The sequence below is a fragment of the Eptatretus burgeri genome, chromosome 6 (assembly GCF_056783735.1).
Source record: "Eptatretus burgeri isolate ZD-2024b chromosome 6, Ebu_testis_v1, whole genome shotgun sequence".
Classification (NCBI taxonomy): domain Eukaryota; kingdom Metazoa; phylum Chordata; class Myxini; order Myxiniformes; family Myxinidae; genus Eptatretus; species Eptatretus burgeri.
Genome location: NC_140966.1, coordinates 57,401,471 through 57,428,848, shown reverse-complemented (window position 1 = coordinate 57,428,848; position 27,378 = coordinate 57,401,471). Strand labels below are relative to the sequence as shown.

At 40.1% G+C, this 27,378-nt stretch overlaps 1 protein-coding gene, 1 long non-coding RNA gene and 1 pseudogene across 3 annotated transcripts in view; 2 read left to right on the top strand and 1 right to left on the bottom strand.

Annotated features, from left to right (window-relative positions):
• LOC147024851 (phospholipid phosphatase 3-like) overlaps window positions 1-27,378 on the bottom strand; it is a 139,260-nt gene that overhangs the window by 40,054 nt on the left and 71,828 nt on the right. For both annotated transcript variants that reach the window (XM_085885175.1, XM_085885176.1), the window contains 2 exons: window positions 11,144-11,415; window positions 7,775-7,832 (listed from right to left, as the gene is read on the bottom strand). In XM_085885175.1, the coding sequence (XP_085741301.1) occupies window positions 7,775-7,832; window positions 11,144-11,415 (330 nt within the window). The remainder of the gene's footprint in view (window positions 1-7,774; window positions 7,833-11,143; window positions 11,416-27,378) is intronic.
• The window catches only part of LOC147024852 (uncharacterized), a 54,061-nt gene continuing 46,807 nt past the window's right edge, over window positions 20,125-27,378 (top strand). Inside the window, exon 1 of the long non-coding RNA XR_015059229.1 lies at window positions 20,125-20,206. This is a non-coding gene — a long non-coding RNA (uncharacterized LOC147024852). The remainder of the gene's footprint in view (window positions 20,207-27,378) is intronic.
• LOC147024853 (signal recognition particle RNA) lies at window positions 25,438-25,578 on the top strand (annotated as a pseudogene).

Here is a 27,378-nt window from a genome sequence, read left to right as displayed (position 1 = left end):
TTTGAAAAAAAAGGTGCAAAATTTCTAAGTTTTTTTTTCCCTCTAACAATTTTTTTTGTTGTTGTTGGAAATCACAACATGTAGAAATGCAAAAACAAAAATTCAAATACTTTTTCAAAATGGCCGCCATAGCGGCCATATTGGACTTTGGACCAAGTCCAAAATCTAATGGCATGATCCTTGGACCATACCTAATCCCCCACCAAGTTTCGTCAAAATCCGTCAAGGAGTTTTTCTGTAATACTGTTCACAAACAAACAAACAGACAGGGGTGAAAACAGTAACCTCCGTCCATCTTCGATGGCGGAGCTTAACTAGAAGGGCACTCGTGAGAGCGCACACCTGCCTGCCACTTGATGCCTGATCCATAAGAACATATCAGGCGTATACATTTTTGAGATATCATGCTAGATATCGTTTTTGGCCCTATCTCTCAATTGTGAAGAATCAATTTCATAATAAAATAATTCACGTGTCAAGATCCGGATTCAGATCTTCACCAAAATCTAATCGGTTCAACCTTGTCACACACCAAACTTGTTCACCAAATTTTATCTGCATCCATCCACAACTTCTTGAGATATCTTGCACGCAAACAGACAAACAAGAAAAAGATGTCGTGTAGATCACGATACTTGCAAAATCCACCCCCCTCCCCAAACGTTGCCATGGATACATCAAATTGTCTATTTCCTTGAGATTACAATTCACCATCTTAATCAAAGCTCAGGTCAATCAGATTCAAATTTATGATTTTTCAGATGAAATTTGATGATTTTAGAAGTTTGACCTTGAGTTGATCTTTGACCTTTTGACTTCAGAAATAGTTGCTTTCCCAATTCAGTGATGGACTATGCAAATCCTGTTCAACTTTCAAGTTAATTGGATGAAAAATGATTTTAGAAATTCGACCTCAAGATGACCTTTGACCTCAAAGTCAACAGGCTTCTCAGCTGAGACTACCTCTACAACCTGGTGAAGATCAGTTTTAAATTGTGACCTGTCAGCGATTGAAAGACAAACAGACAGAATAATCGACTGATCAATATACTTGAAAAATCTTCGATTTTGCAAGAAACAAAAAGACAAATAGACAGAGAGGGGTCAAAACATAACTCCTTCACCTTCGGTGGCATAGGTAACAAATACATTAGAGACTGCTTTGGTCCAACTTGTACCTTATCCAGGTGAGCATTAAATGATGGCAGTAAGCCTAGCAGGTTATGTTACAGGTAACTTTGAGCTGTCTCAAAGAAGAAGTGAAGAAGAAGAAACACTCCTTTTGCATCTTCAGAGGCAAAGGACTGCCGAGGCAGTTTTTCCTTGACAAGGGGGCACAATCTTGGATGGGTCGCCACTCCGACGCAGGACACTCGAATAGGTCATTCTTCCCAGTAAGCTGGTACTCATTTTTCTGAACTTGGAAGGATGACAGGTTGAATCAACCCACCTGGCATTATTTTAATGGCACAATAGAGGGTTCAAACTCAGGACCCTAAGATCTTAAAGCAGCCCCCTAAACGTTAAGCAAACACAAGGGTTTGAGCTGCATAGCATGGGTTCAAATTTGGACTCCTCTATAAACTGTCAAGCTGGTGTTTCAAATACTGGGTGATGCCTTAATGTGTGGGATAGCCATCAGAATCAAGACATTAATTTGGAGAACCTGTTTGCCAGCACTTGCTGTTGGAGGATGTTAAGAGAACCCATGATGCCTTTGCAAAGAATTGGCGAGTCATCTCCGGCACTGTGAAAAATTCCAAATTCCTGCTCTGACAAACTTAGTCGAACACCAAGGAAAGCTCGCCTGTCCATGAAAGGTTGAACCCTCATCCAATGATGCTACCCTGCAGCCTTGTGCTGCATATGAAAGTAGTAGTAGTAGTAGTAGCAGCTAATGATGTTATTATTAAAATGTCCATTACTGTTAAACAAGAAGCTAATAGATGAATGTTCAACCATATGCATGACCCCAAGAGACAACTACTTTGAAGAATATGAATGAAAATGTGCCCTTAAGAGGCATTCTCTGCTTGCAATAACAGAGTTGAACAGTTAGCCATTAGAGAAGAGGACGACTATCGACTATTTCAAAAGCTTGTCAAAAAACCAGAGGACAATAAAACTGTGAAAGAAGCTGCCCCGACTTATTTTACATTTTATATTCGAGGATATAACCCAAAATGTGTTCAATGGCTAGAGAGAGAGTATTGTGTAAGATATTCTGCAATGATGATGGTTGGTGTTAATCCGAAAGCAATGTTGATGATGGTTGTAATTTTGACCTTGTGGTTTGTAGTTGGTGGGAGGATTAAGTGTTGTCATCACTGATGTGGTTAGAAGTGAAATTGTGCAAATAGCTGGGTCAATGTAACCACAAAACTCCAAAATTGTCGGACGAACAAACTACAAGCTATATTCCGTTAATTGCAACAGCAAGCAAAAAAAAAACTCATTTCAAAAAAATAAAAAAAAAATTGTCTGTCAGATAAGAAAAGGTTTGGATTGAGATTTCCAAGGAATTATAAAGTCACGTTTTAATAATATAATTGGACCATTTTGGAATCTAAATTTGTTAAAACATAATTGAGACAGAATAGTAAGTGTGGTGGTATGAAACTATACGAGACATTTGAAACTTGTCTTGATTATATTTATTAATTTTATTGTCCAATATAATCTTCATTATTCTCTCGTAAATATTATAACCCTGCCTTTAATAATAAAAGCTCAACACTAAATAAAAACAACGACATTTTCACTTTTGCGTGCACAAAAATGGAAAAAAATCTCAACGCCACCCCCAGTTATTGTACAGTACATTGCATAATTCTCCTCCACTGCTTCTCCCATCAGAATCTTCTTTCTTTTACTTCTCTTCATTCTGTCCTTTCAAACTTCCATACAATTGGTTTTCTCTCATGTCCTCACCACTTGCTTTCCTTCTCCCGATTTTATTTTTTCTCAATTTACCCCCCACTCAAGTTTCTACAAATGGAGTATGTGCATGGGTCCTTCGAGGATGCCCGATTTTGTAAATCATATCAAAGACAAAACATTGCTGACATCCTCAAGGTTGATCTTGAGAACAGCGAGCAAATGGTCTTTCACCTGGAACAAAGCATTCCATTGACTTAAAAGTGAAATTCATTTCTCTTTATATCTCACCAACAACCGTATGCACTTTCATTTTTGCAGCAAAACTATCCCGAATAGTGCAGTTCCTTATAATATAAACATTCATGGTTTGTCCCTCACGATTAAAGTGATTTGTTATTTTCTTTGTTTCTCAATAATTTCGTTCATCTCAAGTTTTTTTTTTTTCCTCCATCGATCTAAAGCTTTTGGAGGAGTTTCTACATCAATTACAAACTCGACAAAGACAAAAGTAGACATCAATATACGTTTATGTATACATACATTACAAGAACAAGCCGGTAGGCGGACATGGGTAGTCGTCTACCCAATTGAACCTGACGCGATGGGCCCGTTCGATGGGGAATGACCTGAGAATTAAGCACAAAAAAATTCATGATTCTAGCTTCAAGGGTTAATGCTGCAGATTGTTTTTTCGTTAAAATACCCCCACATTTAGAGGTTTTTTGGCCGTTGCTCAGCAACGGAGGGGTCCATAGCAACGGTTCTTTCTCACACATAACTAGGACATACCATGAACCTACCATACCAGTTTCATGTATATCTGACTCATAGTCTCTGAGATATAACGAACTTCGTTTTTTATTGTTTTTGACCAGGGTTCATTCAAAGTCTATCTTCTCCGACAGTTTTCATAGGATCCGGCTGGAAATTTTTTACAATATAGCTGAATGTGCTGCCCACAGTCGCTCGTGGCCCGATTTTTGATTTTCGAATTTTTTTTTTATTATTTTTCAAATATTTCAAAGTCCCGTTGCTAGGCAACGGTGGTGTCCATAGCAACGGTTCTCATTTGCACACAACTAGTCATGGTATGAACCTACCGACCAAGTTTCATCGAAATCGCCATAGTATTAACTGAAATCGCCATTTTAAATACTGATAATATGGGGAGAACAAATCTCAAAAAAAAATTGTTTTTTTTCCGACTGGAGAGACTACCCAACAGACAGACACACACACAGAGATTGCAGACCCTCGCCAGGACTTGCTTTGTGGGGTGTTTATGTACTGGTGTGTTACGTAATTAATAAGAGACATAATTAGAACTGCCACTTTATAACTGCTGGCAGTGATGACCGGGTACCAAGACGTCCCGCTTTGATTGGACACCTGACCCTGACCCGTGACGATTTTATTATTATTCAATTGAATGCAGAATGTGATTAAAATAAATTAAATTCAAATCAAATGGAAGACCAAATAGGTACAGTCCTGCATTTAGCATAATCAGAAGGAATCAGAACAAGCAAAAAGCAAAGATGAAGTCATCAGGAGGAACCTGGATAGGATTCACATTTCAGCTGCTACATCAAATACATCCAGGCACAACCAAGTGAGCCTTATTCAAAACAACAAATCAAAAAGAACCCAGATCAAAAAATTAAATTATTCTGGCGAGGCCATGCGTCCAGTCAGGTTGAAATTTAAAACGTGTATTCTCCCTTTACTCCTCGATCATAATTTTGAAGTTTCACGTCGATTGATTAAGTGGTTCAAGAGAAATAAGAATTTTTAAAGACTTTTGCTCAATCCAATATGTCTGCCAGACCATGTGACATCAATTATTCATGAATACTCTGGTATCTCCAAGGCTTGGGGAACATTTACGTAAAGTTTCCCCTCGATCTTTCCAGCCATTCTGGAGAAGAAGATTTTATAGGTTTTCAGGTAAATCCAATATGACTGCCAAACCATGTGACCAATGATGTTGTGTGTGTAAGTGTTTTGTTCCTCATGGATCGGCAGTCATACTCATACATGTAAAGTTTCACCTCGATCTGTTCAGCCACTTCAGAGAAAAAAGATTTTTGAAGGTTTGAAAAAAATAAAATAAAATATGGCTGCCGAATCACGTGACCGATGAAGTCATAATTTAATAAAACGTTCCACATGAGATGTTGCTTCGATGTTGAAAATTTTGTTTCAATCCGACAAGCAGTTGTGGAGAAAAACACTAAAGTTCTGTGTGGACAGACAGACAAGCAAACGGACCCAAATGCAATGCCCTCTCCCCAGCGAGGGTAATAATGGACAACTCCTATGACTACTGACGACTACTACTACCACTCCTACTCCTACTACTACTACTTGAACAGCCCCAATTAGTCCCAGCTTATTGTGGGGTTTGCTGGGGAATGTTTTTGGCACCAGGTCTTCGCAATTTGACCAGTCCTGATGCTTGACTGAAGGAAATACGAATTTGTAATTTCTTCAAGGAAATGGCCATAACTTACCTACTCTTTGTGAAAGACATTGCGGGATCTTTAACATACACAAATTCATGACATAAGACAGGACATGCAGTTTATCGTCCATGTGAGGGACAGCACACACTGACATGTATATATATACATACTGTATATACATATATATATATATATATATATATATATATATATATATACTGTACATATACATACGTATACCTATACATCTATATATATATATATATATATATATATATATATATATATATATATATATACATACATACATATATATATATATATATATATGTATATATATATATATATATATATATATATATATATATATATATATATATATATATATATATATACATATATATATATATATATACATACATATATATATACATATATATATATATATATATATATATATATATATATATATATATATATATATATCCTGGTGTTGGCAGAGTGGTTGGGGCAGCAACTTGGTATCCAAAAGGTCCTGAGTTCAAGCTTTTCAACCTTATTAGTTATTTATTAGTTATTATTTCAAGTCCTGAGTTAACCTTATTAATCAAGGATTAATAAGTTCAAGGATTAATACACCAGGGGGTTGACTCAGCCTGTCATCGTTCCGAGGTTGGCGAAGTGAGTACCAGTGTACTGGGCCGGTATATACCCTGGTTAAAATAGATGTACCATATCCCTGTGTGTCGTAAGAGGCGACCAGGGTTGCGTCGGGAAGGGCATCCGGCGTAAAACATGTGCCAAATCACTATGCGGATCATGTGGATGATCCGCTGTGGCGACCCTTAACGGGAGCAGTCGAAAGAAGAAGAAGATATATGTATATATATGTATATATATATATATATATATATATATATATGTATATATATATGTATATATATATATATATATATATATATATATATATATATATATATATATATATATATATATATATATATATATATATATATATATATATATATATATAACACCTTGAATGTGAAACACCAGGGTGAGAGTTTTATCACTGTGTCGAGATTCGAAACCAGGCTAGATAACTCAACGATGAATGTACATACAGTACATCTAGGGTGATAGCCTATCCTGCCAGCCCTAACGGACAAGGGACAAACATTTTGAAAATGAAATTTGATGATGAACCATCGATTCAGATTGAAAAACTGAACAGGCAAACCCATTTTCAGTTTAATGGCCAACAGAGTTATCTTCCTTTTGGAATCAAAATCCCAAACAAATTAATATAGTTGATAATTCCAGCAAAGAACGAGTGCTTTTTGTTGACGAGAGATGCAGTGAAACCGATATATGGCACAATATCTCAAAAAGTTGTGTACGGATTCGGATTAAACTTCGTGGTCAAGTTGAGTGAGTGACAAGGAAGAATTGATTCGCATTTGGTGAAGATCCCGATCCGACTACTCGAATTTTTTCAGTGATTCTTCACCATTGAGAGATAGGGGTAAAAATGATATATAGCACGATATCTCAAAAAGTTGTGGACGGATTCGGACGAAACTGGTGGACAAATTGGGTGTGTCGCAAGGATGAATTGGTTCAATTTTGGTGAAGATCCGAATCCTGATCTGGATTCTTGAATTATTTAATTTTTTAGGTGATTCTTCACCATTGAGAGATAGGGCCAAAAACGACATATTACTGTGCATCATGATACTTCAAAAATATATTGGGCCCGATATGTTCTCGTGGATCAGGCATTACGTGTTGGAGGTATGTGCTCCACCAAGTGCCCTTCTCGTTCTCGTTGTTTCATTCCCAAAGCAATTGTCTATCAACAAATGGGCCTAGTGAGTCGTAAGTACTATCCATCACGATAGATTGGACATGCATCATTTTTTCTTTATCCGCAAAATCAAGTTTCATCACCTTTTCAACTGTTTTACCACTTTGTGTTCTCAACAAATCGATGCATGTGAACTCTGGTCACCATTTATACTGCAGAATACAAACCAAACTCTGCTGAGAAAAATAGGGTCATGAAAAGATTGAATTATATCAGCAATAAATTTGCATTACTTTTAAAAGTTGCAAGAATATTCATCAAACTCCTTGAGATATAAAAGCAGGAAGGCCGAAGGTCTATGCAGTTTCAGGATATGAGGAAGGTGAAGGGGTGCTTGTGAATGTGTTGGTTTAGGATATTGTTTTAATGACAACATTTTAGTTGATGCCGATGTAATGGAGTCTAAAAAGGCAGTCATTCATTGCAATCACTCAGCACAGCACTAAGTTCTACGAGATGGTGTGCACAGCCATTTGTATATGCGAGTGGTAAACACAATCAGAACAGAAATTTCATGTGAGGTGGTAGGAAAAGGTGTCATGTTGAGAGCAAAAATACTTACAATCAGGAACAACATGGTGTACAGAGAAAAGGAAGCGTGGCCAGAAAAAAACGACTTCCTGTAAAACACAGAAATGCGAGCGGACTGAAGCGACTGGGTTGCTGTGAAGGCAGCACCATTGTGTACAACGGTAGGTGGTAGGCTGAGGTGCAACCGAATCGGCTAAGCCATGTGCAGTTTTTGCTGTTTATGTGTTTCTTTCTCCCTTTGTGTGGCACGGGAAGCATATGTTTGTTGTCCATAAAGGCTGCACGTCATTAGGGGTTACAGGGTCATGCTTGACCATGAAGTAAACCAAGTGGATCCACTGTAAACAGTGCCGCGAGATTCCCAGTGAGTGCTGGCTAGCTTAATGGAGCATGTTGTTTTAAAGGCATCCCTGGAAAGGATCGAGATACCATTCTGGTCACATAGCGATGGCCTTTGTGAAAGACAAAGACTGAACTGGTCATTTCATGATTCACAGAGACAAGCCAGGGGCAGATCCAGGGAAGGGGCGCACACACTGCACACACACAACTTCCTCACCCCACCCCCCACATAAACCCCATCCCTCCCATCAAAATGTATTAAAGATAACCGAAGATGCGGTCCGGAATATGGGATCACCCGATATTCCTCAGATCACAGCTGATGTTGACCGCAATGTTCAACATGGAACTGATTTATACTATTCAGTTTGTTCCCGTCGTGGATACTTGATGATTAACGAATTACCAAATCATTTATCATCAGAGATGTTTCTACTCTCCGAACCATTGATAAACCAAGAAGTGGAATGGAATCCCAAGTATCAGACAATCCAGAGTGCTTATCATTCTGTTTGAATTAGACACTCGGTCTGTGTTTTTAAGACTCAAGAACATGTATTTTTGACCGTGGGAAATTCTCCAGGGTATATAATAGGCTTCAAATATGTTCGAGAAGAAATGTTTGTTGTGAGTAGTGATTCACAAAGTCGAGATGATGAAAGAAAATGTTCATCTGATGGAAAAAAAAACCTATAATTCTGATTAAGATCACTTCCATGTGAAACCTTGTTCAATACGTCAGACATTGATTTGTTTCGATCATTACGTCATTTGTTTCATCATATGCAATGTCTGCTTTTCGTTCAATTGGAGTTTTATGATGAGACTATAATTAAAATAAATGTTGAGTATTGAGCAATTTTATTTCATTAGAGTACTTCTATTAGAGTGTATTAGAGTGTTCTTTGTCTATATTTAGAATAGTCTTTAGAATTCACGACAAAACAATAAACACCCACAAAAAATGTTCCCTTCGCTCTGCTCAGTGAAATTATATATTTTCAGTGCAATGTCAATTTTTTCACCCCCTCCCCCCCTCCCCCCCAAACCTAAAATCATGGATCCGCACCCGCAAGGACTGAATCACTGTCCGGTTGACGATGCTTTACAAGTGGTATTTGGCAAGCTGAGTCTGACTCATGTGATCAATTCAGTGAGATGTGGGCACTTGCATTAGGGTTCAGTTTAGATATTGTTTCCGAGCATGAAATAGGTTAATTTGTTTTAAAAGCAATTCTGTTTGCAAGATTCGAGGCATTTACAAGCTATGCAAACGATGAGCAAAAGGAGATAGATTGATTAAAGAAATAGGAAAAAGAAAGATGGAGAAGAGAAGGGGTTACAGAAGAGGGGGGTGTGGGGAGGGGAGAGAAAAAAAAAGAGATTGGGCTAACTAAAAAGAGGTAGAAAAAAAATGGATAAATAATGCACGAAATAGGGAAGAAGAGGTTGTCAAACGTCAGTTGTTTTGCATACATAATATGTAGACTGTATTTTATGTCAATATGAAGTTAAAAGTTTGTGATTGAGCTGAAGGGATGGTGGGGTTGTGCAGACTAAAACTGTGAGTCTGTGACTAAAGGAATGTGCTCACCGAAGGAAATTTCAGTACATGCTGGGTGTTCAAAATGTTCAACATGAGATACAATTTTCCCCCAAAATGGCAGATTTTTTTTTAATAATAAGTAAGAAAAATATTTCCTAATTAATGAATATGTTTCCTTAGATTGAAAAATAAAAAAAGTTGACGATCCTCGGATAAAGGTCTCGGATCTCGTTCCAGGAACTTTTCCAACGGCCCTTGTTTGACATAACCAAAGGGGAATTTTGAGGAAATAAATATTTTTGAATGTAAACGGTGACCAATCATGACCAATTCAGGTTCAATCACTATTAGCATCAAAGATTCGCACATGCTTTTCATTCATCTTGCCTCAACCAGGTGTTCAATCCATTACCCAATGCTTGATGATTGTTGAGTAATTTCAGGTTGTCACAATACCATCGTTTACAAAAAAATTTTTTACTTCTTTCTAACAATCTATTCAACATGTCTTAACGATGGCATTTAAATGAATATTTACTTTGGAGAGCGATTGGCATGAGCTTCTTTTCAACATCAACAGGGTGCGGCTCATGTGGTGAGTTCCATTGCTATTGGAAGTGATGTGGTTGAAATCTAGCTCGAGTCATCTAGTCCACAGGTCATTGTCTGGTGATTACCTCCAAACAGGACAGGTTTATCATCTGGTCCAACCCGATAACAGATCCCCAAAAATGCCAGTAGTGTCAATGACCACAAGAACTGCAGCGTTTGTGCTTGCAGACAACTAATGGGTATCCCCTTGACCGGAACAAACCATAGAGTTGGATTTGACACCCAATCACATCCACTCCACCTATCGTGAATGAAAGTTCTTTATGAATGAATCAAGTTCTGTTTGGACTTTCATAATGGTGAAATATGTGAATGGAGACGTCATGCTGAGGAAATGCACACACCGAACGCTGCATAACGTGACCACCACAGACCTCGACAGGTTTTGTGCGGGTCAATTTGACTGGTCACCCACCCATGGATTATGGCCACGATGGTTTTGTTCTCCCTTTTGCTGGTGCTGTTTTATGCTACCTTTATCCTGATGGATGACATTTCTCAACCTCACGTGGTGAACATTCATCACATTGTCCAGTAGTACCTTTGGGAGGAGACAATTGTCCATATGAATTTGCCATCTCATGTACCCGACTATAATCTTATTTGGAATGTGTGGAATGTGTTCCAGGCACGCTATATTCGAGCCACAAGTCACTATTCAGGTAATAGATGCTCTTTCGCCTGAACTCTTTAGCATCTGTAGTTCAGGTAAAAGATGGAACCAACTGGACATCAATTTTGTCCAGCGACTCATCTACTGTAAAGCATTCCAACATACTGACAAATTGTTCGATCACATTTAACCTTTCAGATATTCAACAGAAATTTGTTCTCAGAAATATTGGTTTTTTGATTCAAACACATTTACAGGAGATAAACTGTTACAAGTAATTAATTTACCTGGCTTCATTCACATCCTTTGGGTGACCCAAACACAGGTCAGGGATAATGTAACCAACTGAGCAGTTGAGGCGTGCTGGATCCGGTTTGCACACATCCAAGAAATGTGGCCTCAGCCGGCCTACCGTTGTCTTGGCCACAGCAGTGAGTGAGAGAGTGGCGGCTGCGCCGAACAAATAGGAGCCCAGGTTGCGATAAAGTGCAACAAGGAGTTGCCCGTCAGGGGGGCACACAGGACAGGGCTGGAAGAAGAAGCACTCGCCAAGGCCAAGCTGGAAGAGCGAGAGAAATGAGAAAAGTTGTGAAGCAAATAAAGCTCATAAAAACAACATCATGTGAAAATATTACATTCCAGGTTGCATGCAGTCGACCAAGAACCTTTTCCTTGTTACACTCTACAAGTCTGAATGTAACGCTCACATTCAATCTTTCAAACCTTTTTCTCACCTATGGAACTGTCTTCCTGAGTCTGTCGTCTCGACATCTTCCCGACAGGTGTTCAAGTCTGTTGCCCTATACACGCCTCATTGTCACTCCCATTTCCACTACTGTGCTTTATTACAACCGCTGAGATCCTGCCCTCATCCTTATCCTACAACCTATATGTCGGCATAATTAATCGATGGGATGAGCATCTAACAAGTTTGTACCCTGTATGTTGGTCTGGTGAAAAAAAAATCAATGGAAAAAACTGCTGACAAAGTAGTCTTCGAAAAAATTTCAGATGCAGGGTTTTTGCATCAAATTATTTTAGTTGTCACTGATGTGACATTCTGTGCCTGTTCGTAAAAGGGCAACAGTAATGGTTGGGGGGTAATGTTGGATTTCCATTTTGCTCTGTTTTACAAAAGAGGCAATCAAGATGTACAGTCAATGTCAACCGATACCATGATGCTCTGTGAATCAGGGACGCACTGCCTGGAAAAAGGCCAGATTGCACTGTCCATGAGGAAAAAGGTTTACAGTAACGATGTGACAATCATTGTGATACAACAAGACACAGGGTAGGCATTTTTCATTCGTAAAGTTTTCCTTGGCACCTCCAAATCTTTCATGACATTTAAGGAATTAAGGAATTATATATCTGCATATATAAAAAAAATAGCTCTGCAAAGCGGGCGTAACCCCTCAGCCCCTTGACGCAAACCAATTTCAAGATAGTGGCCATATTGAAAATCGCAGCACGCCCATTTTTGAAAGGAACCTTCCTCTCCTCAACCCCAACACGCCCAGCAAAAATGGATTTAATCGGACAAGGGGTTCTCCTCGAAATTGACGGAAACCAATTTCAAGATGGCTGCCGTGGCGGCCACAGTGAAAATCGCAGCGTGCCCATTTTGGAAAGGAACCTTCCTCTACTCAACCCCATTATACCTCGCCAGAATAAAATCAATGTGTGAAGCCGTTCTCAAGTTATTGTCCGGAAACCAAATTCGAGATGGCTGCTCTAGCCGCCATATTGGATATCGCATCGCACTGATTATCGAAAAGAACCTTCCTCTACTCAACCCCAACATATCCTGCAAAAATGGATTTAATTGGACAAGGCGTTCTCCTCGAAATCGACGGAAACCAATTTCAAGATGGCTGCCATGGAGGCCACATTGAAAATCGCAGCGCGCCCATTTCAAAAATGCATTTAATCGGACAAGGCGTTCTCCTCGAAATTGACGGAAACCAAAAGTTCACAGACGGACGCCCGAATGGACGGACGCCCGGACAACGCCTGTGATGACAATACCCCTTAGCCCAATTCGGGCTGAGGGGTAAAAACGAATAGCACGGTCCGTCCGTGAAGCTGTCCATCAGTCAGTCAGTCCGTGAAGATTATATGCCTATTAATCACATCCAAGTTCCACCCTGACTTCACACACATACTGTATGTCTGTTAATTACATACGATTGGAATGTACCTTTCGACCCTTTGGATTGCTGAGACCCCTTCGACCGTTGAATACCCTTTAAAACTCCTCAGTTACTTTAGACCCCAAAGACCCATAAAGATGCTCAAGACCAAAAATACCCCAAGGACCACGAAGACCATAAAGAACCAAAAGTTACTGAGGACCAAAAAGACCCTGAAGACCCAAAAATCACCAAGGACCTAAAAGACCCCAAAGACCCTGAATACACAAAAGACCCCAAAGACCCAAAAATAGCCCTAAAACCATTTAGACCTCTTAAATGCAAACATCATTTCGACCCTTTACACCCTTCAGACAGATGAGAGAGTTAGACCCATGACCATTTTGACCACTTGGACCTTTTTATAGGTGACTTTTTTTTTATTACAAATAAATTTCGCAAAAAAATATAATATCACCAATATTAGAAAATAAATTTGTAGAAAAGAAATGTTTATATTATGATTGGTGTAAATCATGCCAACACAGCAAATTTGTGACGTCAATCTCTGCAACGACGTGTGGAGAGGCAAGCGGAGCAAGCCAAACCATGCTCGTAGTTTAATAAAGTATGGCTCTCACTTGTGGACCAACACACCCACATTCCACAAATTATTTCTAGACAATGCAAGGACATAATCTCTAAACATTATTGGCAGCATCTACTTAGAGAACAATTGGCACAGGAACTGATGTTGTCTCAAGGCAGTTACAAAGTATAAAAGTTAGTAACCTATTATATTTACAAAGCTTCTCATACGGTCTTTCACCACCAACGCTTTCAAGCACCCTTCCCTCCAAAAACCCCACCAGTTCACATGCTTTCAATCCAGTAGCCAGTTTTTTGTAAAGTTTCCAAAGTCTTGTTTTTCAGCTCACCTCCATTACTTTGGTTTCATCTTGCATGTGAAATAAAATTCCTGTGTCCATTCAATTGCACTCCTGCCAGTATTTCAAAGGTCGTTGGCATTGCAGAGGAGCATCTTCCACCCCAACGGCTGTGTTCTATTCTACTCCCAATAAATTAACTCCTGTGAACCTTCTCGATCGGGATATCAACCACAACTGCTTCCTACAGTCTTGTTTTTGTCAGAAGCTATTCATATGTTCATTCCATGTCCAGAAGTTCCCTGATGACTCAAACACCCTGCACCCTGTCATTTTGCTCTTCAATGAACAGATTCTCTAAGAAGGGTTTCACAAGGAACTTCAATGCAGAAAGAGGCCATTAGGCCCATCTAGCCTGTGCAATCTTTCCAATATCAAGGTAGCCCTCAATCTGCAATTGTTGCCACCACCATCCCAGGGAGACCGTGACATGTATTGACGAGAACGGCACTCGGTAGAGCGCATACCTCTGCCACGCTGAACAGTTTATGTTTTGTATCCTAATGATAGGTCGGGTCTGCATCCAGACCTGAACCAAAGCTTACCAGCTTGTTATTGTCACCTACCGAACTCATCCACTTAGTTTTGTCCAAATGTGTCCACAACGTTTTGAAATACCTTGCTATATTGTTTATCGTTTTTGGCTCTTTCACTCAATGGTGAAGAATAACTTAAAAAAATTATAGTATCGCAATCTTCACCAAAATCTATTCAATTCGTCCTTCTCAAACACCCAAAATGTCCACCAAGTTTGGTGTGAATCTGTCCATAACTTTTTGATGTATCCTGTTCACAGACAAATAGACAGACAGACAAATTGACAAACAGGGGTGAAAACATAACCTCCGTCCATCTTTGGTGGCAGAGGTAATTACTCTATGCATTAAAATTTCCCTCCCTTAATGTTGTCACAACTCTACTGTTCTTTCCTCCCAAGCTGTGGTCCCTCGTCCTGTCACTGTCAATTCAGCAAAAACAACAAACAAACAAAAACACTCTTCTGCACTTATTCTGTCTTCACCCATTACACATCCACTCGTATTCCCCTCCTTTCTAATGTATAAAGTCCTCTCTCCTTCAGTCACTCTCACAACTTTGTCTTGCTAGCCCTGGAATAATCTCTTTGCTCCACACTGAACCATTTCTACGGCAGCTACGGTATGTCCTTCCTCGGATGTGGAGACCAAAACTGAACACAACATTCCAAAGTGTGAACACCACCTCTTTCGCTGTATAATTTAGCCACCGAAAAATACAACCTAAAGCCCTGTTCACTTTACCTATAGCTGTCTGGCACTGTGCTATCTGCTTACCCCCACTCCATTACCAACCCCAGATCCTTCTCCTGTGTCATGCAATCCAAGGCCTCCCTTGCATTATTGTAATGCCTATTTTCATTATTATTACCCAACCTGGCAAATTTTATTTCATTATATTAAACTGTATCTGCTAATCTATTTGCCCAATGTTTGAAAGTATCTCGACTTTCCTCGATATGATTACCCCCTCTCGGGTATCTCCCCTTACCTCCGAGCTAAGTGTCATGTGCAAATCTGGAAACCTGATTTTTAAACTGTCCCAAATCATTGATGGAAATTATGAATAACGAAGGGAAGAGTCAAAATGACGGATGCACAAATCTCAACACAGCACCGAGGATTACAGTAAATACAACGTTATGAATTACATCCAGTGAATTATTTGCAATAAATAAGGCAGTCCAACAAATGATCAATTTGATTCGCGGTGAAGAGAGCAATTTGTCAACATTTTTTTCAAAACATTGCATATTGGAATGAGGGAATTGTAACTTTAGCATGCCTCCCCTACCCACCCCCCACCCCTTCAACAGGATGGTAAGTCCATTTTTTAGCATTCCCCATCACATCCCCCCTCCCCAACAGAATGGTAAGGGGATCTTTAGCATTCCATCCTCCCCCCCCCACTCCCCCTGCACCCCCAAAACAGAATTGCAAGGCGATCTTTCCAACAACAGGAGGGCATTGCCATCTTTCACATTAAGACTTACATGCACACACATGTATAAATGCATATACGCATGAGCACAAGCACAAAGGTGGATACTTTGAGACTTGGGAGTACTCGTACTCCGTTCCACCTCTTAAAACCCATCCACGTGTGGAGATAGCAGCCAACAACAGAAACTTGCGCGCACACACACACACACATTTATACACACGCACACAAAGAGTGGATACTTTGAGATCTGGGAGGGCTCTGATCCACATTTTGAACCTCACATATGGAGATGACCAACAACGACACACACACAAACAAACACACACACACACACACACACACACACACACACACACACACACACACACACACACACACACACACACACACACACACATTGAGACCTGGGAGGGCTCCCTTCCACCTTCTGAAACCTGCATATGGAGATAACAACCAATGAGGCAGGTGGATACTTTGAGGCCTGCTAAGTCTCCGTTCCATCTCTTGAAACCCACCCACGTGTCGATATAGCAGCCAAAGACACACACATTATTATATTTTGTATGCGGCCAGTGGCTACTGTTTACATCATTGCTGGGCATGCGGCTGTGCCGCTGATGCAGTGCCCCCTGTTTACAGGAGACTGCAACTCATTTTGCTGACCTCGGAGAGATGACAGGCTGAACTAGAAGGGCACTCGGTAGAGCGCATACCTCCGCCACACAATTCCTGATTCCAGTAGAACATGTCGCGCACAATGATTTTTTTTGAAACATCATACGATATATTATTTTTGGCCCCATCCCTCAATGGTGAAGAACGACTTTAAAAATTAAATAAAATCCTTATATCCGGATCTTGATTTAGGTCTTCACCAAAATCGAATCAATTCATGCCCGTCACGCACCCAACCTGCTCACTAAATTTCATCAGAATCCATTCGCAACTTTTTTGAGATATCCTGCTATATATCGTTTTTGGCCCTGTACCTCTGAATGGTGAAGAATCACTTAAATTCTCAGATCGGGATTCAGATTCGGATCTTCACCAAGATCAAATCAATTCATCCTCGTCACACACCCGTGTCCTCCAAGTTTCATCTGAATCCATCCACAATTTTTTGAGATATCATGCTATATATCGGTTTAGTCCTATCTCTCAATGGTGAAGAATCACTTCAAGAATTCTCAGATCCGGATCCGAATTCGGATCTTCATCAAAATTCAGTGTTGCTGTCCTTGGCTGTTCATCGACATACACAAAAAAAAAATTCAGAATGATTGCTTGAAAACTGCAGCCAAAAATAATGTGACAAACAGACAGACAGGCAGACAAACGTGACAAACAGACAGACAGACACCATAGATATTTTGTGGCAAAAAAAAAATTTCACCAAGTAATAAACGGACAGGGCTGAAAATTGGTGGTGGAGGTAATCAACCCATCTGCACAACACGACTGTGACTCAAAGTCAAGACCCAAAGAACTTAAGCCAATCACCTTAACCATGAATCCAACACCAGGCTTTCATCATCCACCTGACCTCAACAGACATGATCTTCAAAACAACAACTTCAACTGCAATATCAAGAAAAAAAACATGCATACTGCTATTGTGCAGATATAATACATCGTGGGTATTTACCGAGGACAATTCCAATTGCACTGGGCCATGGACTGACCCACGAGGCCAACGGCCTGAGGCCTATGTTGCTTCACAAAATGGTGGCACATGATTTTGATTGTCGGCGGAGTCGGGCGAGCAGTCCAACTAATGGGGTAAAGGCAGTCACAACATTACTTCCGTGAATCTGAGGTCACTTCCTCCGTGACAGAGAAATAAATACACAGGGCTTATATATATACAGTTCAGCAGGCCCACCCTGAACACGGGTTTCCACATCCCGGTTTGGCTTCGGCACAGTTGAATTATTGTGGTAAAATGCGCCGATCACGGCATGGGTTCCTTGCTCTATCACAGTCTGGCGCAGAGGAATACACAACCCCACATCTCAGTCTCACCTCACAGCCCCACACTGCCCTCCATCGCAGACTCAGTTGGTCTTTCGATATTGTGCCACACAGACTATCATGTGATTTAGTTTGATATTCCATGATTTCGTGTTATCTTGTGATATTGCGTGACTTCGTTTCATATCATGCGATTTAGTTTGTTACCTTGTGATATTGTGTGATTTAGTGTGATATCGCGTGACTTCATTTGATACGGTGTGATTTAGTTTGTTGTCTTGTGGTATTGTGTGATTTAGTTTATCTTGTGATATTGTGTGATTTAGTGTGATATCGCGTGACTTCATTTGATACGGTGTGATTTAGTTTGTTGTCTTGTGGTATTGTGTGATTTAGTTTGTTATCTTGTGATATTGTGTAATTTAGTGTGATATCATGTGATGTATTTTGTTATCTTGTGATATCGTGTGATTTAGTTTGATATTGCATGATTTAGTGTTATCTTGTGATATTGCGTGACTTCGTTTGATACGGTGTGATTTAGTTTGTTGTCTTGTGATATCATGTGATTTAGTTTGATATTGCATGATTTAGTGTTATCTTGTGTTATAACTTGTGATTTTGTTTGATATTGCATGATTTAGTGTTATCTTGTGATATTGCGTGACTTTGTTTGATACGGTGTGATTTAGTTTGTTGTCTTGTGATATTGTGTGATTTAGTGTGATATCAAATGATTTATTTTATTATCTTGTGATATTACGTGATTTAGTGTGATATGCGATTTATTTTGTTATCTTGTGATATCGTGTGATTTAGTTTGATATTGCATGATTTAGTGTTATCTTGTGATATTGTGTGATTTAGTTTGATATTGCATGATTTAGTGTTATCCTATGATATCGTGGTTTAGTTTGATATTGCATGATTTCATGTTACCTTGTGATATTGTGTGATTTAGTTTGTTATCTTGTGATATTGTGTGATATCACGTGATTTATTTTGGTATCTTGTGATATTGCGTGATGTAGTGTGATATCGCGTGATTTAGTTTGTTATCGTGTGATATTGCAAGATTTAGTGTGATATCATGTGATTTATTTTATCTTGTGATCTTGTGATTTAGTTTGATATTGCATGATTTAATGTTATCTTGTGATATTGCGTGACTTCGTTTGATACGGTTTGATTTAGTTTGTTATCTTGTGATATTGCGTGATTTAGTGTGATCTCACGTGATTTAGTTTTCGCTAGTCTTTTAATTATATTGTGGGGTGTTTGTAACAGTAAATACTTATGAAGAAGGAGAACATGTGGGTGTTATGAAGAAGAAGAACATGTCAACTTTTAGTGAAAAAAGGTAAATGAAAATATAAAATGTTATGAAAAGTTTTTTTAAAGGAAGAGGCAAATGAATTCAATTGTGTGGAATGTTGTTTCATTAACAAATGAAATAACAGGCAGAATGAGTTCGTGATTTTTTGCGATTGAAAATATTTGTTTGTTTTGAAGCGAGGAGGGGGAAATAAAATAAAGATGAGGAGCGTGAAAGAGAATACTTGGGATAAAGCAGAACGAGGCACATATCTTGGGAGGTTTTCGCTCATCTTCATGGAGCGGTGCTTGAAATTCAAGCACGAGATGGACACCGTCATGTCACCTCATATGGAGGTCTATAAGGACATGCAGAACAAGGTTAAGCAGGCAAAGATCACCTTCTTATTCACAAAGTATGATGACTCTGACGACCCTAAGCCAGGGATGTCAACATCACCTCAAAAACCTCCAATACCCATCATCATCATCATCATCATCATCATCATCATCATCATCACCATCATCATCATCATCCAAAAGTAAGTGCAATTTGAAGTGTTTTTCAGTTTTACTCGTTTAGGCAAAAAAAAAAAATCGATAAACTTTTGGGTTGTTTCCCCTAACCCTATTTTTCCCATAAGTTTTTAACTTTGCGCATCGCAATTTCGCCCAAACGCAGGGTTTTTCAAGAACGTAACCCCCGCAAACGGGGAGGGTCTCCTTTATCAATAATTATGAATAATAATGGTAAAAAGTAATTACATTATTTACATGCCAATGAAGTTTGGCTATCATGATGAGCAAATTCTCAGGATGCTCTCGATTTCTCCATTATGCTGAATTCTCATCCCGTCTCCTCTGATGTCATCCGACATCATCTTTGATGTACCTTGTCCTTGTTCCTGTATATTGTGTCTTCCAGGAAGGTGAAGGAAGTCTCTCTCATCGAGTCATGCATGCATCCTGCAAATGATGTCTTCCTTTGAACAATGGTATTTATAAGGTACCCAAGTCACCTTGCAACTTCTCTGAAAACATTATTTGCTGATTTTGATATCACAACTGAACTTCAATATTCTGCAAAAATTGTTATTTTTTTTTCTCGATTTTTAAAAACTAAAGAGGAATTTCCTGCAAAACACAACTTGGTGCATTTCATCTCAACACTGTCGCCTTTTTATTCACCACTGCAATCTTGATGTTACAAGATTTGAGATGATAGGAACTCTGAGATGCCAGTCACTCGTATTATCCAGTAGGTTGCACCATAGATATTCTGTGGCCTCAATGTATTAAAGATGTGACATACTGTATGATTATGGTTCACTTTATAATAGATGATGGTCATCCTATTATATTCTTGTTTGGCACACTCCTGAACTAGGTGTTCTGAGTATAGGTGTTTTCTTGAATGCTTCAGTTACAATGCTGACCATTAGTTTGCATCTCGTCATCAATATATATTGCAATATCTAACAAAAAAATGCTTGCAATGTGTAAATTTTGAATCCGTTTTCATGTTCATTCAAACTCCCTTAGCTGGAGATCAACATTTCAAAAAAGTTATTATCTCTGCCCCCGAAGGTGTGAGTATTATATTTTCACCCCCTGACTGTATGTCTGTTTGTTTGTTTGTCTGTGAGCAGGATATCTGGAAATGTGAATTGATTTGGACAAAAATTTGGTGAACAGGTTTGGTGTGTGGAAAGGAAGAATTGATTCGGTTTTGGTGAAGATTCATTCGGATCTGGTTTCGAGATTTTTTTAAGTGATTCTTCACTATTGAGTGAAAGGGCTCAAGCCAACATATAACATGATATCTCAAAAAGTTATGGATGGATTCAGACAAAACTTGGTGGACAGATTGAGTGTGTGACAAGGACGAATCGATTCAATATTTATTGAAGATTCCAATCTGGATCCGGATAAGAGAGGTTTAAAAAAAAAATTCAGTGATTCTTTATCATTGAGAGATGGGGCCAAAAACTATATATAGCATGATATGTCAAAAAGTTGTGGATGAGTTATGAATGACAAAGCTAGGTGGGTGATAGTTAGGTGAAAAGAAGAAGATGATTAGATGTTGGTTCAGGTCTGGATGCAGATCAGGTCTATCAGTGAGATACAAAACGTAAAATGTTCAGCCTGGAGGAGGTATGTGCTCTACTGAATGCCGTTCTAGTTTTAAGCTGCTTTCATACTCATAGAAATATTATATGTCTAAATTATAAATGCACATCATACAGTTACGGCAAAAGTTTGGAATTGGATTCAAGGTATTGCTGATAACTCGCCTACTCTTTGCAAAAGCTACTGAGGGATCTTATATCCATTGTTAACCCGCAGTGTTGGCATGCACTTTCTCCAGCTTAATGTCCTTCCAATGGCTGGTGCAAGCAATGATGCATTGCTCTGTATGCGAAACACCAGTGACAGTTTATAGCTGGGTCGTAATTCGAACCCAGGATAGACAGCTCAATGGTGAGTTTGTATTCCGCAAAAAAAAATTGCCGACTTACCCTTTAGTTTGTCCTTTTTTAGATTTTCCTGTACATTGTTTTGCCTCGTCTCTCATTGTCCTTCCTCGTCCCTCATTGCTCTTTTCCTCTTCCTCCTCTTGTTTATGCTTATTGTGTTTGTACGCATCTTCATGTTCTTCTCTGTTTTAACTACGGTACATATAGTAGTTATGTGCTTTATTTTATGATTCTATAGTTTTATGGGAATTTGGAATTGCATACAGTTAATTGGTATTACGAAACAACAATCACAAAACAACTTAAGTGAAAATGTACTACAGATCACACTCCAGGTTGCACGCAGTCTGCCAGAAATCCTTTTCTTGGTACACTCCACAAGTCCAAATCCAATGCTCACCTTCAATCTTTCAAACCCTTTTCTCACTGATGGAACTGTCTTCCTGCGTCTATTGTCTCAACCTCTTCCCACCAGAAGTCCAAGTCGAGCTTGTTCACCCTCATGTGTCCATCTCCCCCATCCCCTTGATCTCAATGCCACTCTCACTTCTACTCTGCCATTGGTGGTTCCCCCTTGTTCCCTTCCATTCTGTTCCCTTCCACGAGCCTCGATTATGTAACGGTGAACAAAAAAATAAAATGCATACTCGTCCCTCCTTACTATTTCCTGGTCAATCCTCCCTCATTTTTGTTGTGGATGTTGTACATCTGATACACATCACAAAACTCAAAATTTTGTGCAAGTTACACACTGAGAACATCAACAAAAATCCTTACTGTAATTCACGGAATGGTGTGTGTGTGCGTTTGTGTTTGTCGCGTTACTGCTTCTCCAGTTCTAGGCCGATTACATCCAGACTTGCTTCCTCGAATCAAGATGACCCCAATTAGTGTTTCCGGGTGTTTTTATATTTGCCGGTGGTCTTGGAGGGGTGGGGGGATGAGGGGCGGAACGTAAATGTGTATCGTGTAGCGCCTCTCCAGGTAGTGGAGGGTATTACAAGTCCCCACCCTTTACAGTGCAGTATTCCTGTCCCCATGTTTTCCAGTGCAGCGAGGTGTTTTGAATTACGTAGCAAGAGGTATTTTTAATTACACGTTTGAATAACGATCATAACATAACTGCCCTGGCCACTCCCGGAGGGAGCAGGTGTTTCTAGTTAAGCATAAAAAGGACAAACAACAATCACAGAGTCTGCTAATAATATACTCTTGCAAAAAAAGATGATGTACCCCATCTTCTGTGATGTGTTCCTCATGTGACGATTGCATCGCTTTTTTTTTTGGCAAATGTGAAAGCAGCTGTGGTTCTCCTAAACCTTTTTTTTTACAGCAATCTAGAACTCATGGCTGGAGTTTGTACAAATGTCACATCAGGACAAGGATATCATGAAGCTTTAATATCTTTTATATACTTTTACATTCATTATAGTTGCAGTCAAGGCTCGGAAGTTGCGATCAAGCATCTTGCTTTCTCAACATGGAAGGCTAACCTTAAATCTTGCAATAAGTTTATGTCCATCCGAAGACAAGAGCAAGAAAACATCATCTTGCAAATGTCGAAGTTGAACCAAAATTCTCCATCAGTCATGTGGTGTTTAATCAAGTTAATCTCTGGTGTATGCTCCCCCTCAATCTCCTCACTTACCCAAAAGAGCGTCACCAGTGACCCTACTAATGGAGATAAGGACTCCTACTAAATACTAACACCGGAGATAATGCAGATTGTCTCAAGTCAGTGTTTGCCTCCAAATTTCGTGTACACAACCTACTCACTTTGTCCCCCATTTTACCCCCTCGTACTCACTGTATAGTGGACTCAGTGTGTCTCGTGGACACTTAGGAAGGCAGAGAAAGTTACGTCCAGCTTCAAATCTGCAATGGTGATGGGCACAGAATGCAAGTATTCTCAAATTCTCTGCTGCTCTTCTTTCTCCCCCGTCTGTGCTCATAAACCTGAAATTCTCCTTTGGCCACCTACAGCCTGCCAGAAAATCAGCCAACATCACTGCCATTCACTAGATTTTACATGGTTAGCCATTGGAAGAGGTTCAATCTCTTGAACGTGTAGGCCTCACCATTAACCATGACCTCTCCGAGGGCAAACTGAGAGCAAAGCTGCCCTCCAAACCCACACACAGACTGGGAATGCTCTGGTTCCAAGTCATTCTCATAGCCTAAAATGAAAAATATGAATTACTCACAGCCAACAATGCCTTTTCCATAGCTTAATGAGGTACTTCTCTCCCATACGGGCTAGCACCCGAGTATTACATCTGTCTCTCCTGGATTCTGTGGAATCTAAGGCTCTAACCCCGACCATGAGATGTCGCCAGGATGACGGTGACATGCAGCATCATTGGCTGGTGCTGGGGAATGAACGAAGGATGTTTGAGGGTGTGGGGCTTGGCTAGAGGGTAAGGTAGTTAAAGGCCATGCACAAATGCTGACAGGGGGAGTCACAGTGAGTAGAGGAGTCTCAATCACCAGCAGTCAGTCATGCGCAGTCAGGGGCAGCATCGAGTCAACAGCATCTGTGGTCAGAGCCCTGCTTGCTGCAAACTGTTGTCATGCCCCTCATGGAGATCTCTTCTGTGCTGCCCACCACAGGACCATATCCATTTTTAAGTGCTTGCTTGACTCCCCTTTGATTGGTACGAGTGATTGAGTGATTGTGGCACCTATTATTTACATCTGTAGTTTCGTGTGTTTTTATTTATCGACTATTTCCTGTCAAATTTTATCTTTAATCTTGGATTCGTCATTTATGTTGTCTTATCCCCAAAACCCTTTCTTGTTTTTTGAATAACAGATGCCCACCTAATTCCTGCCTCCTACGCACGGGAACTGTCTCGGAATTTTGGCAATCCTTAGGAGGAAACCTACATTGGAATAATCACTTGTTTGCAGAGACTGGCGGGATACCGATTCTGTCTGGAAGGAACTGTGCTTCCACATGAGCATAGCTTCCCTTGATTTGATTATTCTCGAAGCACATCACTTCGGCATGGAGGGGCCGCATTACCGAGACGTATGCTATAATCTCATTCAGCAAACATATGAAGCATATTCTATAAAGTAAAGTCTATATGTTTACATCCAGTGGAGAAAACCAAGATGTCAAATTACTGTTACAATAGTGTAATGGGCTCAGTCCCCCGGATATGAAAAGCATGACACACCATAGGTAGACTCCACAGAATGAGAGCTGTGTGTGAGAGGCAAATCCATGTGCTGTGCTAGTCACAGCCATAAAGGGTTTGATATATTTTATTTTATTTGCTCCCCAAAACCATTGTGCTCTTATATTTCCAATTGATAATTTATTACAAAATACTGGGAATTTAATGGTATTACTTAAATTGATTGGCACAGCAATGCAACTCAGTGAAAAGGGACATCGGAAACCGGCATTGTACTTATTTCTAGACAATTATGGGCTCCATGTCAATTTTAGCTTCTAACGAGACGATTGGGTTCCCGTTGTGACAGCGGTTGATGAAAAAAAAGCATTTCAAGAAAAAAAAAAGATAGCTCCAGCGAACTATACCGCTGAGGTTGTTTTCATTGATCAAATACTTCCGAAGAGTACTTGACTGAATCGGGAATTAATTTTTCAATAATTTTTTCATTGCCCCGATTTGAACGAAACTTGATACTGCACACCGCAGGCGAATGGTAAGGAGGCCCTAAAATTTTTGCGCTATCGTGTTCCGTTTTGGCTGTATTTTTGGAACATACATACATACAAGATGATACCGGGCGTAGTGGCGTGCGCCTGTAATCCGGCTACTCGGAGGCTTGGGTTGGAGGATCGCTTGAGGACGGGAGCTCTGCACTGGGCCGCGCTATGCGAGGGTGTAGGGCAGCCCGGAATCATGGCGAAACCCAATCCTTATCCCTGTGTCGTAAGAGGCGACCAGTGTTGCGTCAGGAAGGGCATCCAGCGTAAAACCTGTGCCAAATCAGTATGCGGATCATAGCGGATGATCCGCTGTGGCGACCCCTAATGGGAGCAGCCGAAAGACGAACAACAACATATATACAAGATGAGAGTTTTAGTAATATATAGATATAAGCACATGCAGACTTGTTTGGGGATGCAAGATGAAAAGGAGGGAAACAGAAAGAAAGAAAAGAAGCTGTGGAGGTAGAGTTGTGGGGCCTTCTCTCGACCGCCGGAATGATGTGACAGTCTGTCGGCGAGGTGAAGTGGGAAGCTGGACGAGTTTAATGCGGCACCCGATTACCACCCCTTTTAGTGTGCATTTTATATGATCAGATAGTGTGACCCACAGGCAACTTGGCAGCTTAACATGTAACACTCCTGCAGAGTCTGTCACTCAACCATCTCACTCGTTCTGCACACACGAAGGTGCATCTCTCGGCCAGCCTCTCACTGCTAAGAAACCCAACACAAAGCTCTGCAAAAACACTGCACCATGTGTATATACCCCCTGGGTCATGATGTCACCAGCCATTCCGATTGGCTGCACCAACGGCTACGAATACATCATGACTCGGGCTCCGTTTTTCCCCGGCACCATTATGAGTGGCCATGCATTCATGAAATTGAATGAAATGGAGTGGGGGAAGGAGAAGTAGTAGAGGAATAATAATAATAAGAAAAAGCATGGCACAAGGGCTGACAGAGGAACATGGTTCTCTCTTACACCTGATTCTGGCAGTGCGAATCTGGTTATTATCAGCCATCTTGTTCTAACATTGACTATGAATAACTAACTAATGAACCCCTTGAGTAACCTTTTTTTTACAAGGTACTTTTTGTAACTGCCACCTAACCTATATATCTATATATATATATATATATATATATATCTATATATATATATATATATATATATATATATATATATATATATATATATATATATATATATATATATATATATATCTCTCTCTCTCTCTCTCTCTCTCTCTCTCTCTCTCTCTCTCTCTCTCTCTCTCTCTCTCTCTCTCTCTCTCTCTCTCTCTCTCTCTCTCTCTCTCTCTCTCACATCCCCAACTCTCACCTCATGGTGGGGAAGCACAGGATGAAAATGGCTATTTCTTGACAAACGTGACTCCCATACTCGAATCCCAAAATAAGTAAAGTGCTGCAGGTATGGTTGTGTGCCTATTCTATCTGCCATGACCCTACCTTCTCACACCCATCCGTCCTTTCGCACATCGTTATCAGTGCTATGTGACATTTCAAAATACATGAAATAAATGGTGGCTTGGAGGATGTGCATCTACATTTTAAATTCCCACAGTAACTAACAATGAAAGAGAGTTCAGAATTCATAGTCAAAGGCCCAGGGAGGAGGGGGCAACAAATGTTCTGGAAGGACAAAAATACTTCATGATGGCAAAGCACAGTTCATGGCCATGTGGCTGTAAAACAACTCATTAGCCATTGGACCAGGAAGTAAAAGTCAGAGACCAGGCTTAGCAGCAGGCTCTTAGTGGCAACAGCAATGTCTATGGCTGGCTGCAGATGATGATGATGATGATGATGATGATGATGATGATGATGATGATGATGACAGGTAGTCCAGGCAGCAAGGGGAAGGAGGCCAGGTCTAAGTCCAACTCCAGTCTGAGAGGAAATGATGATGCACCCAAAAAATTTAAAAAATAACTGATGTGGCTCACTTCGGGGTTTCACCTGGCTCGCTGGCAGAGAGGGTGACCA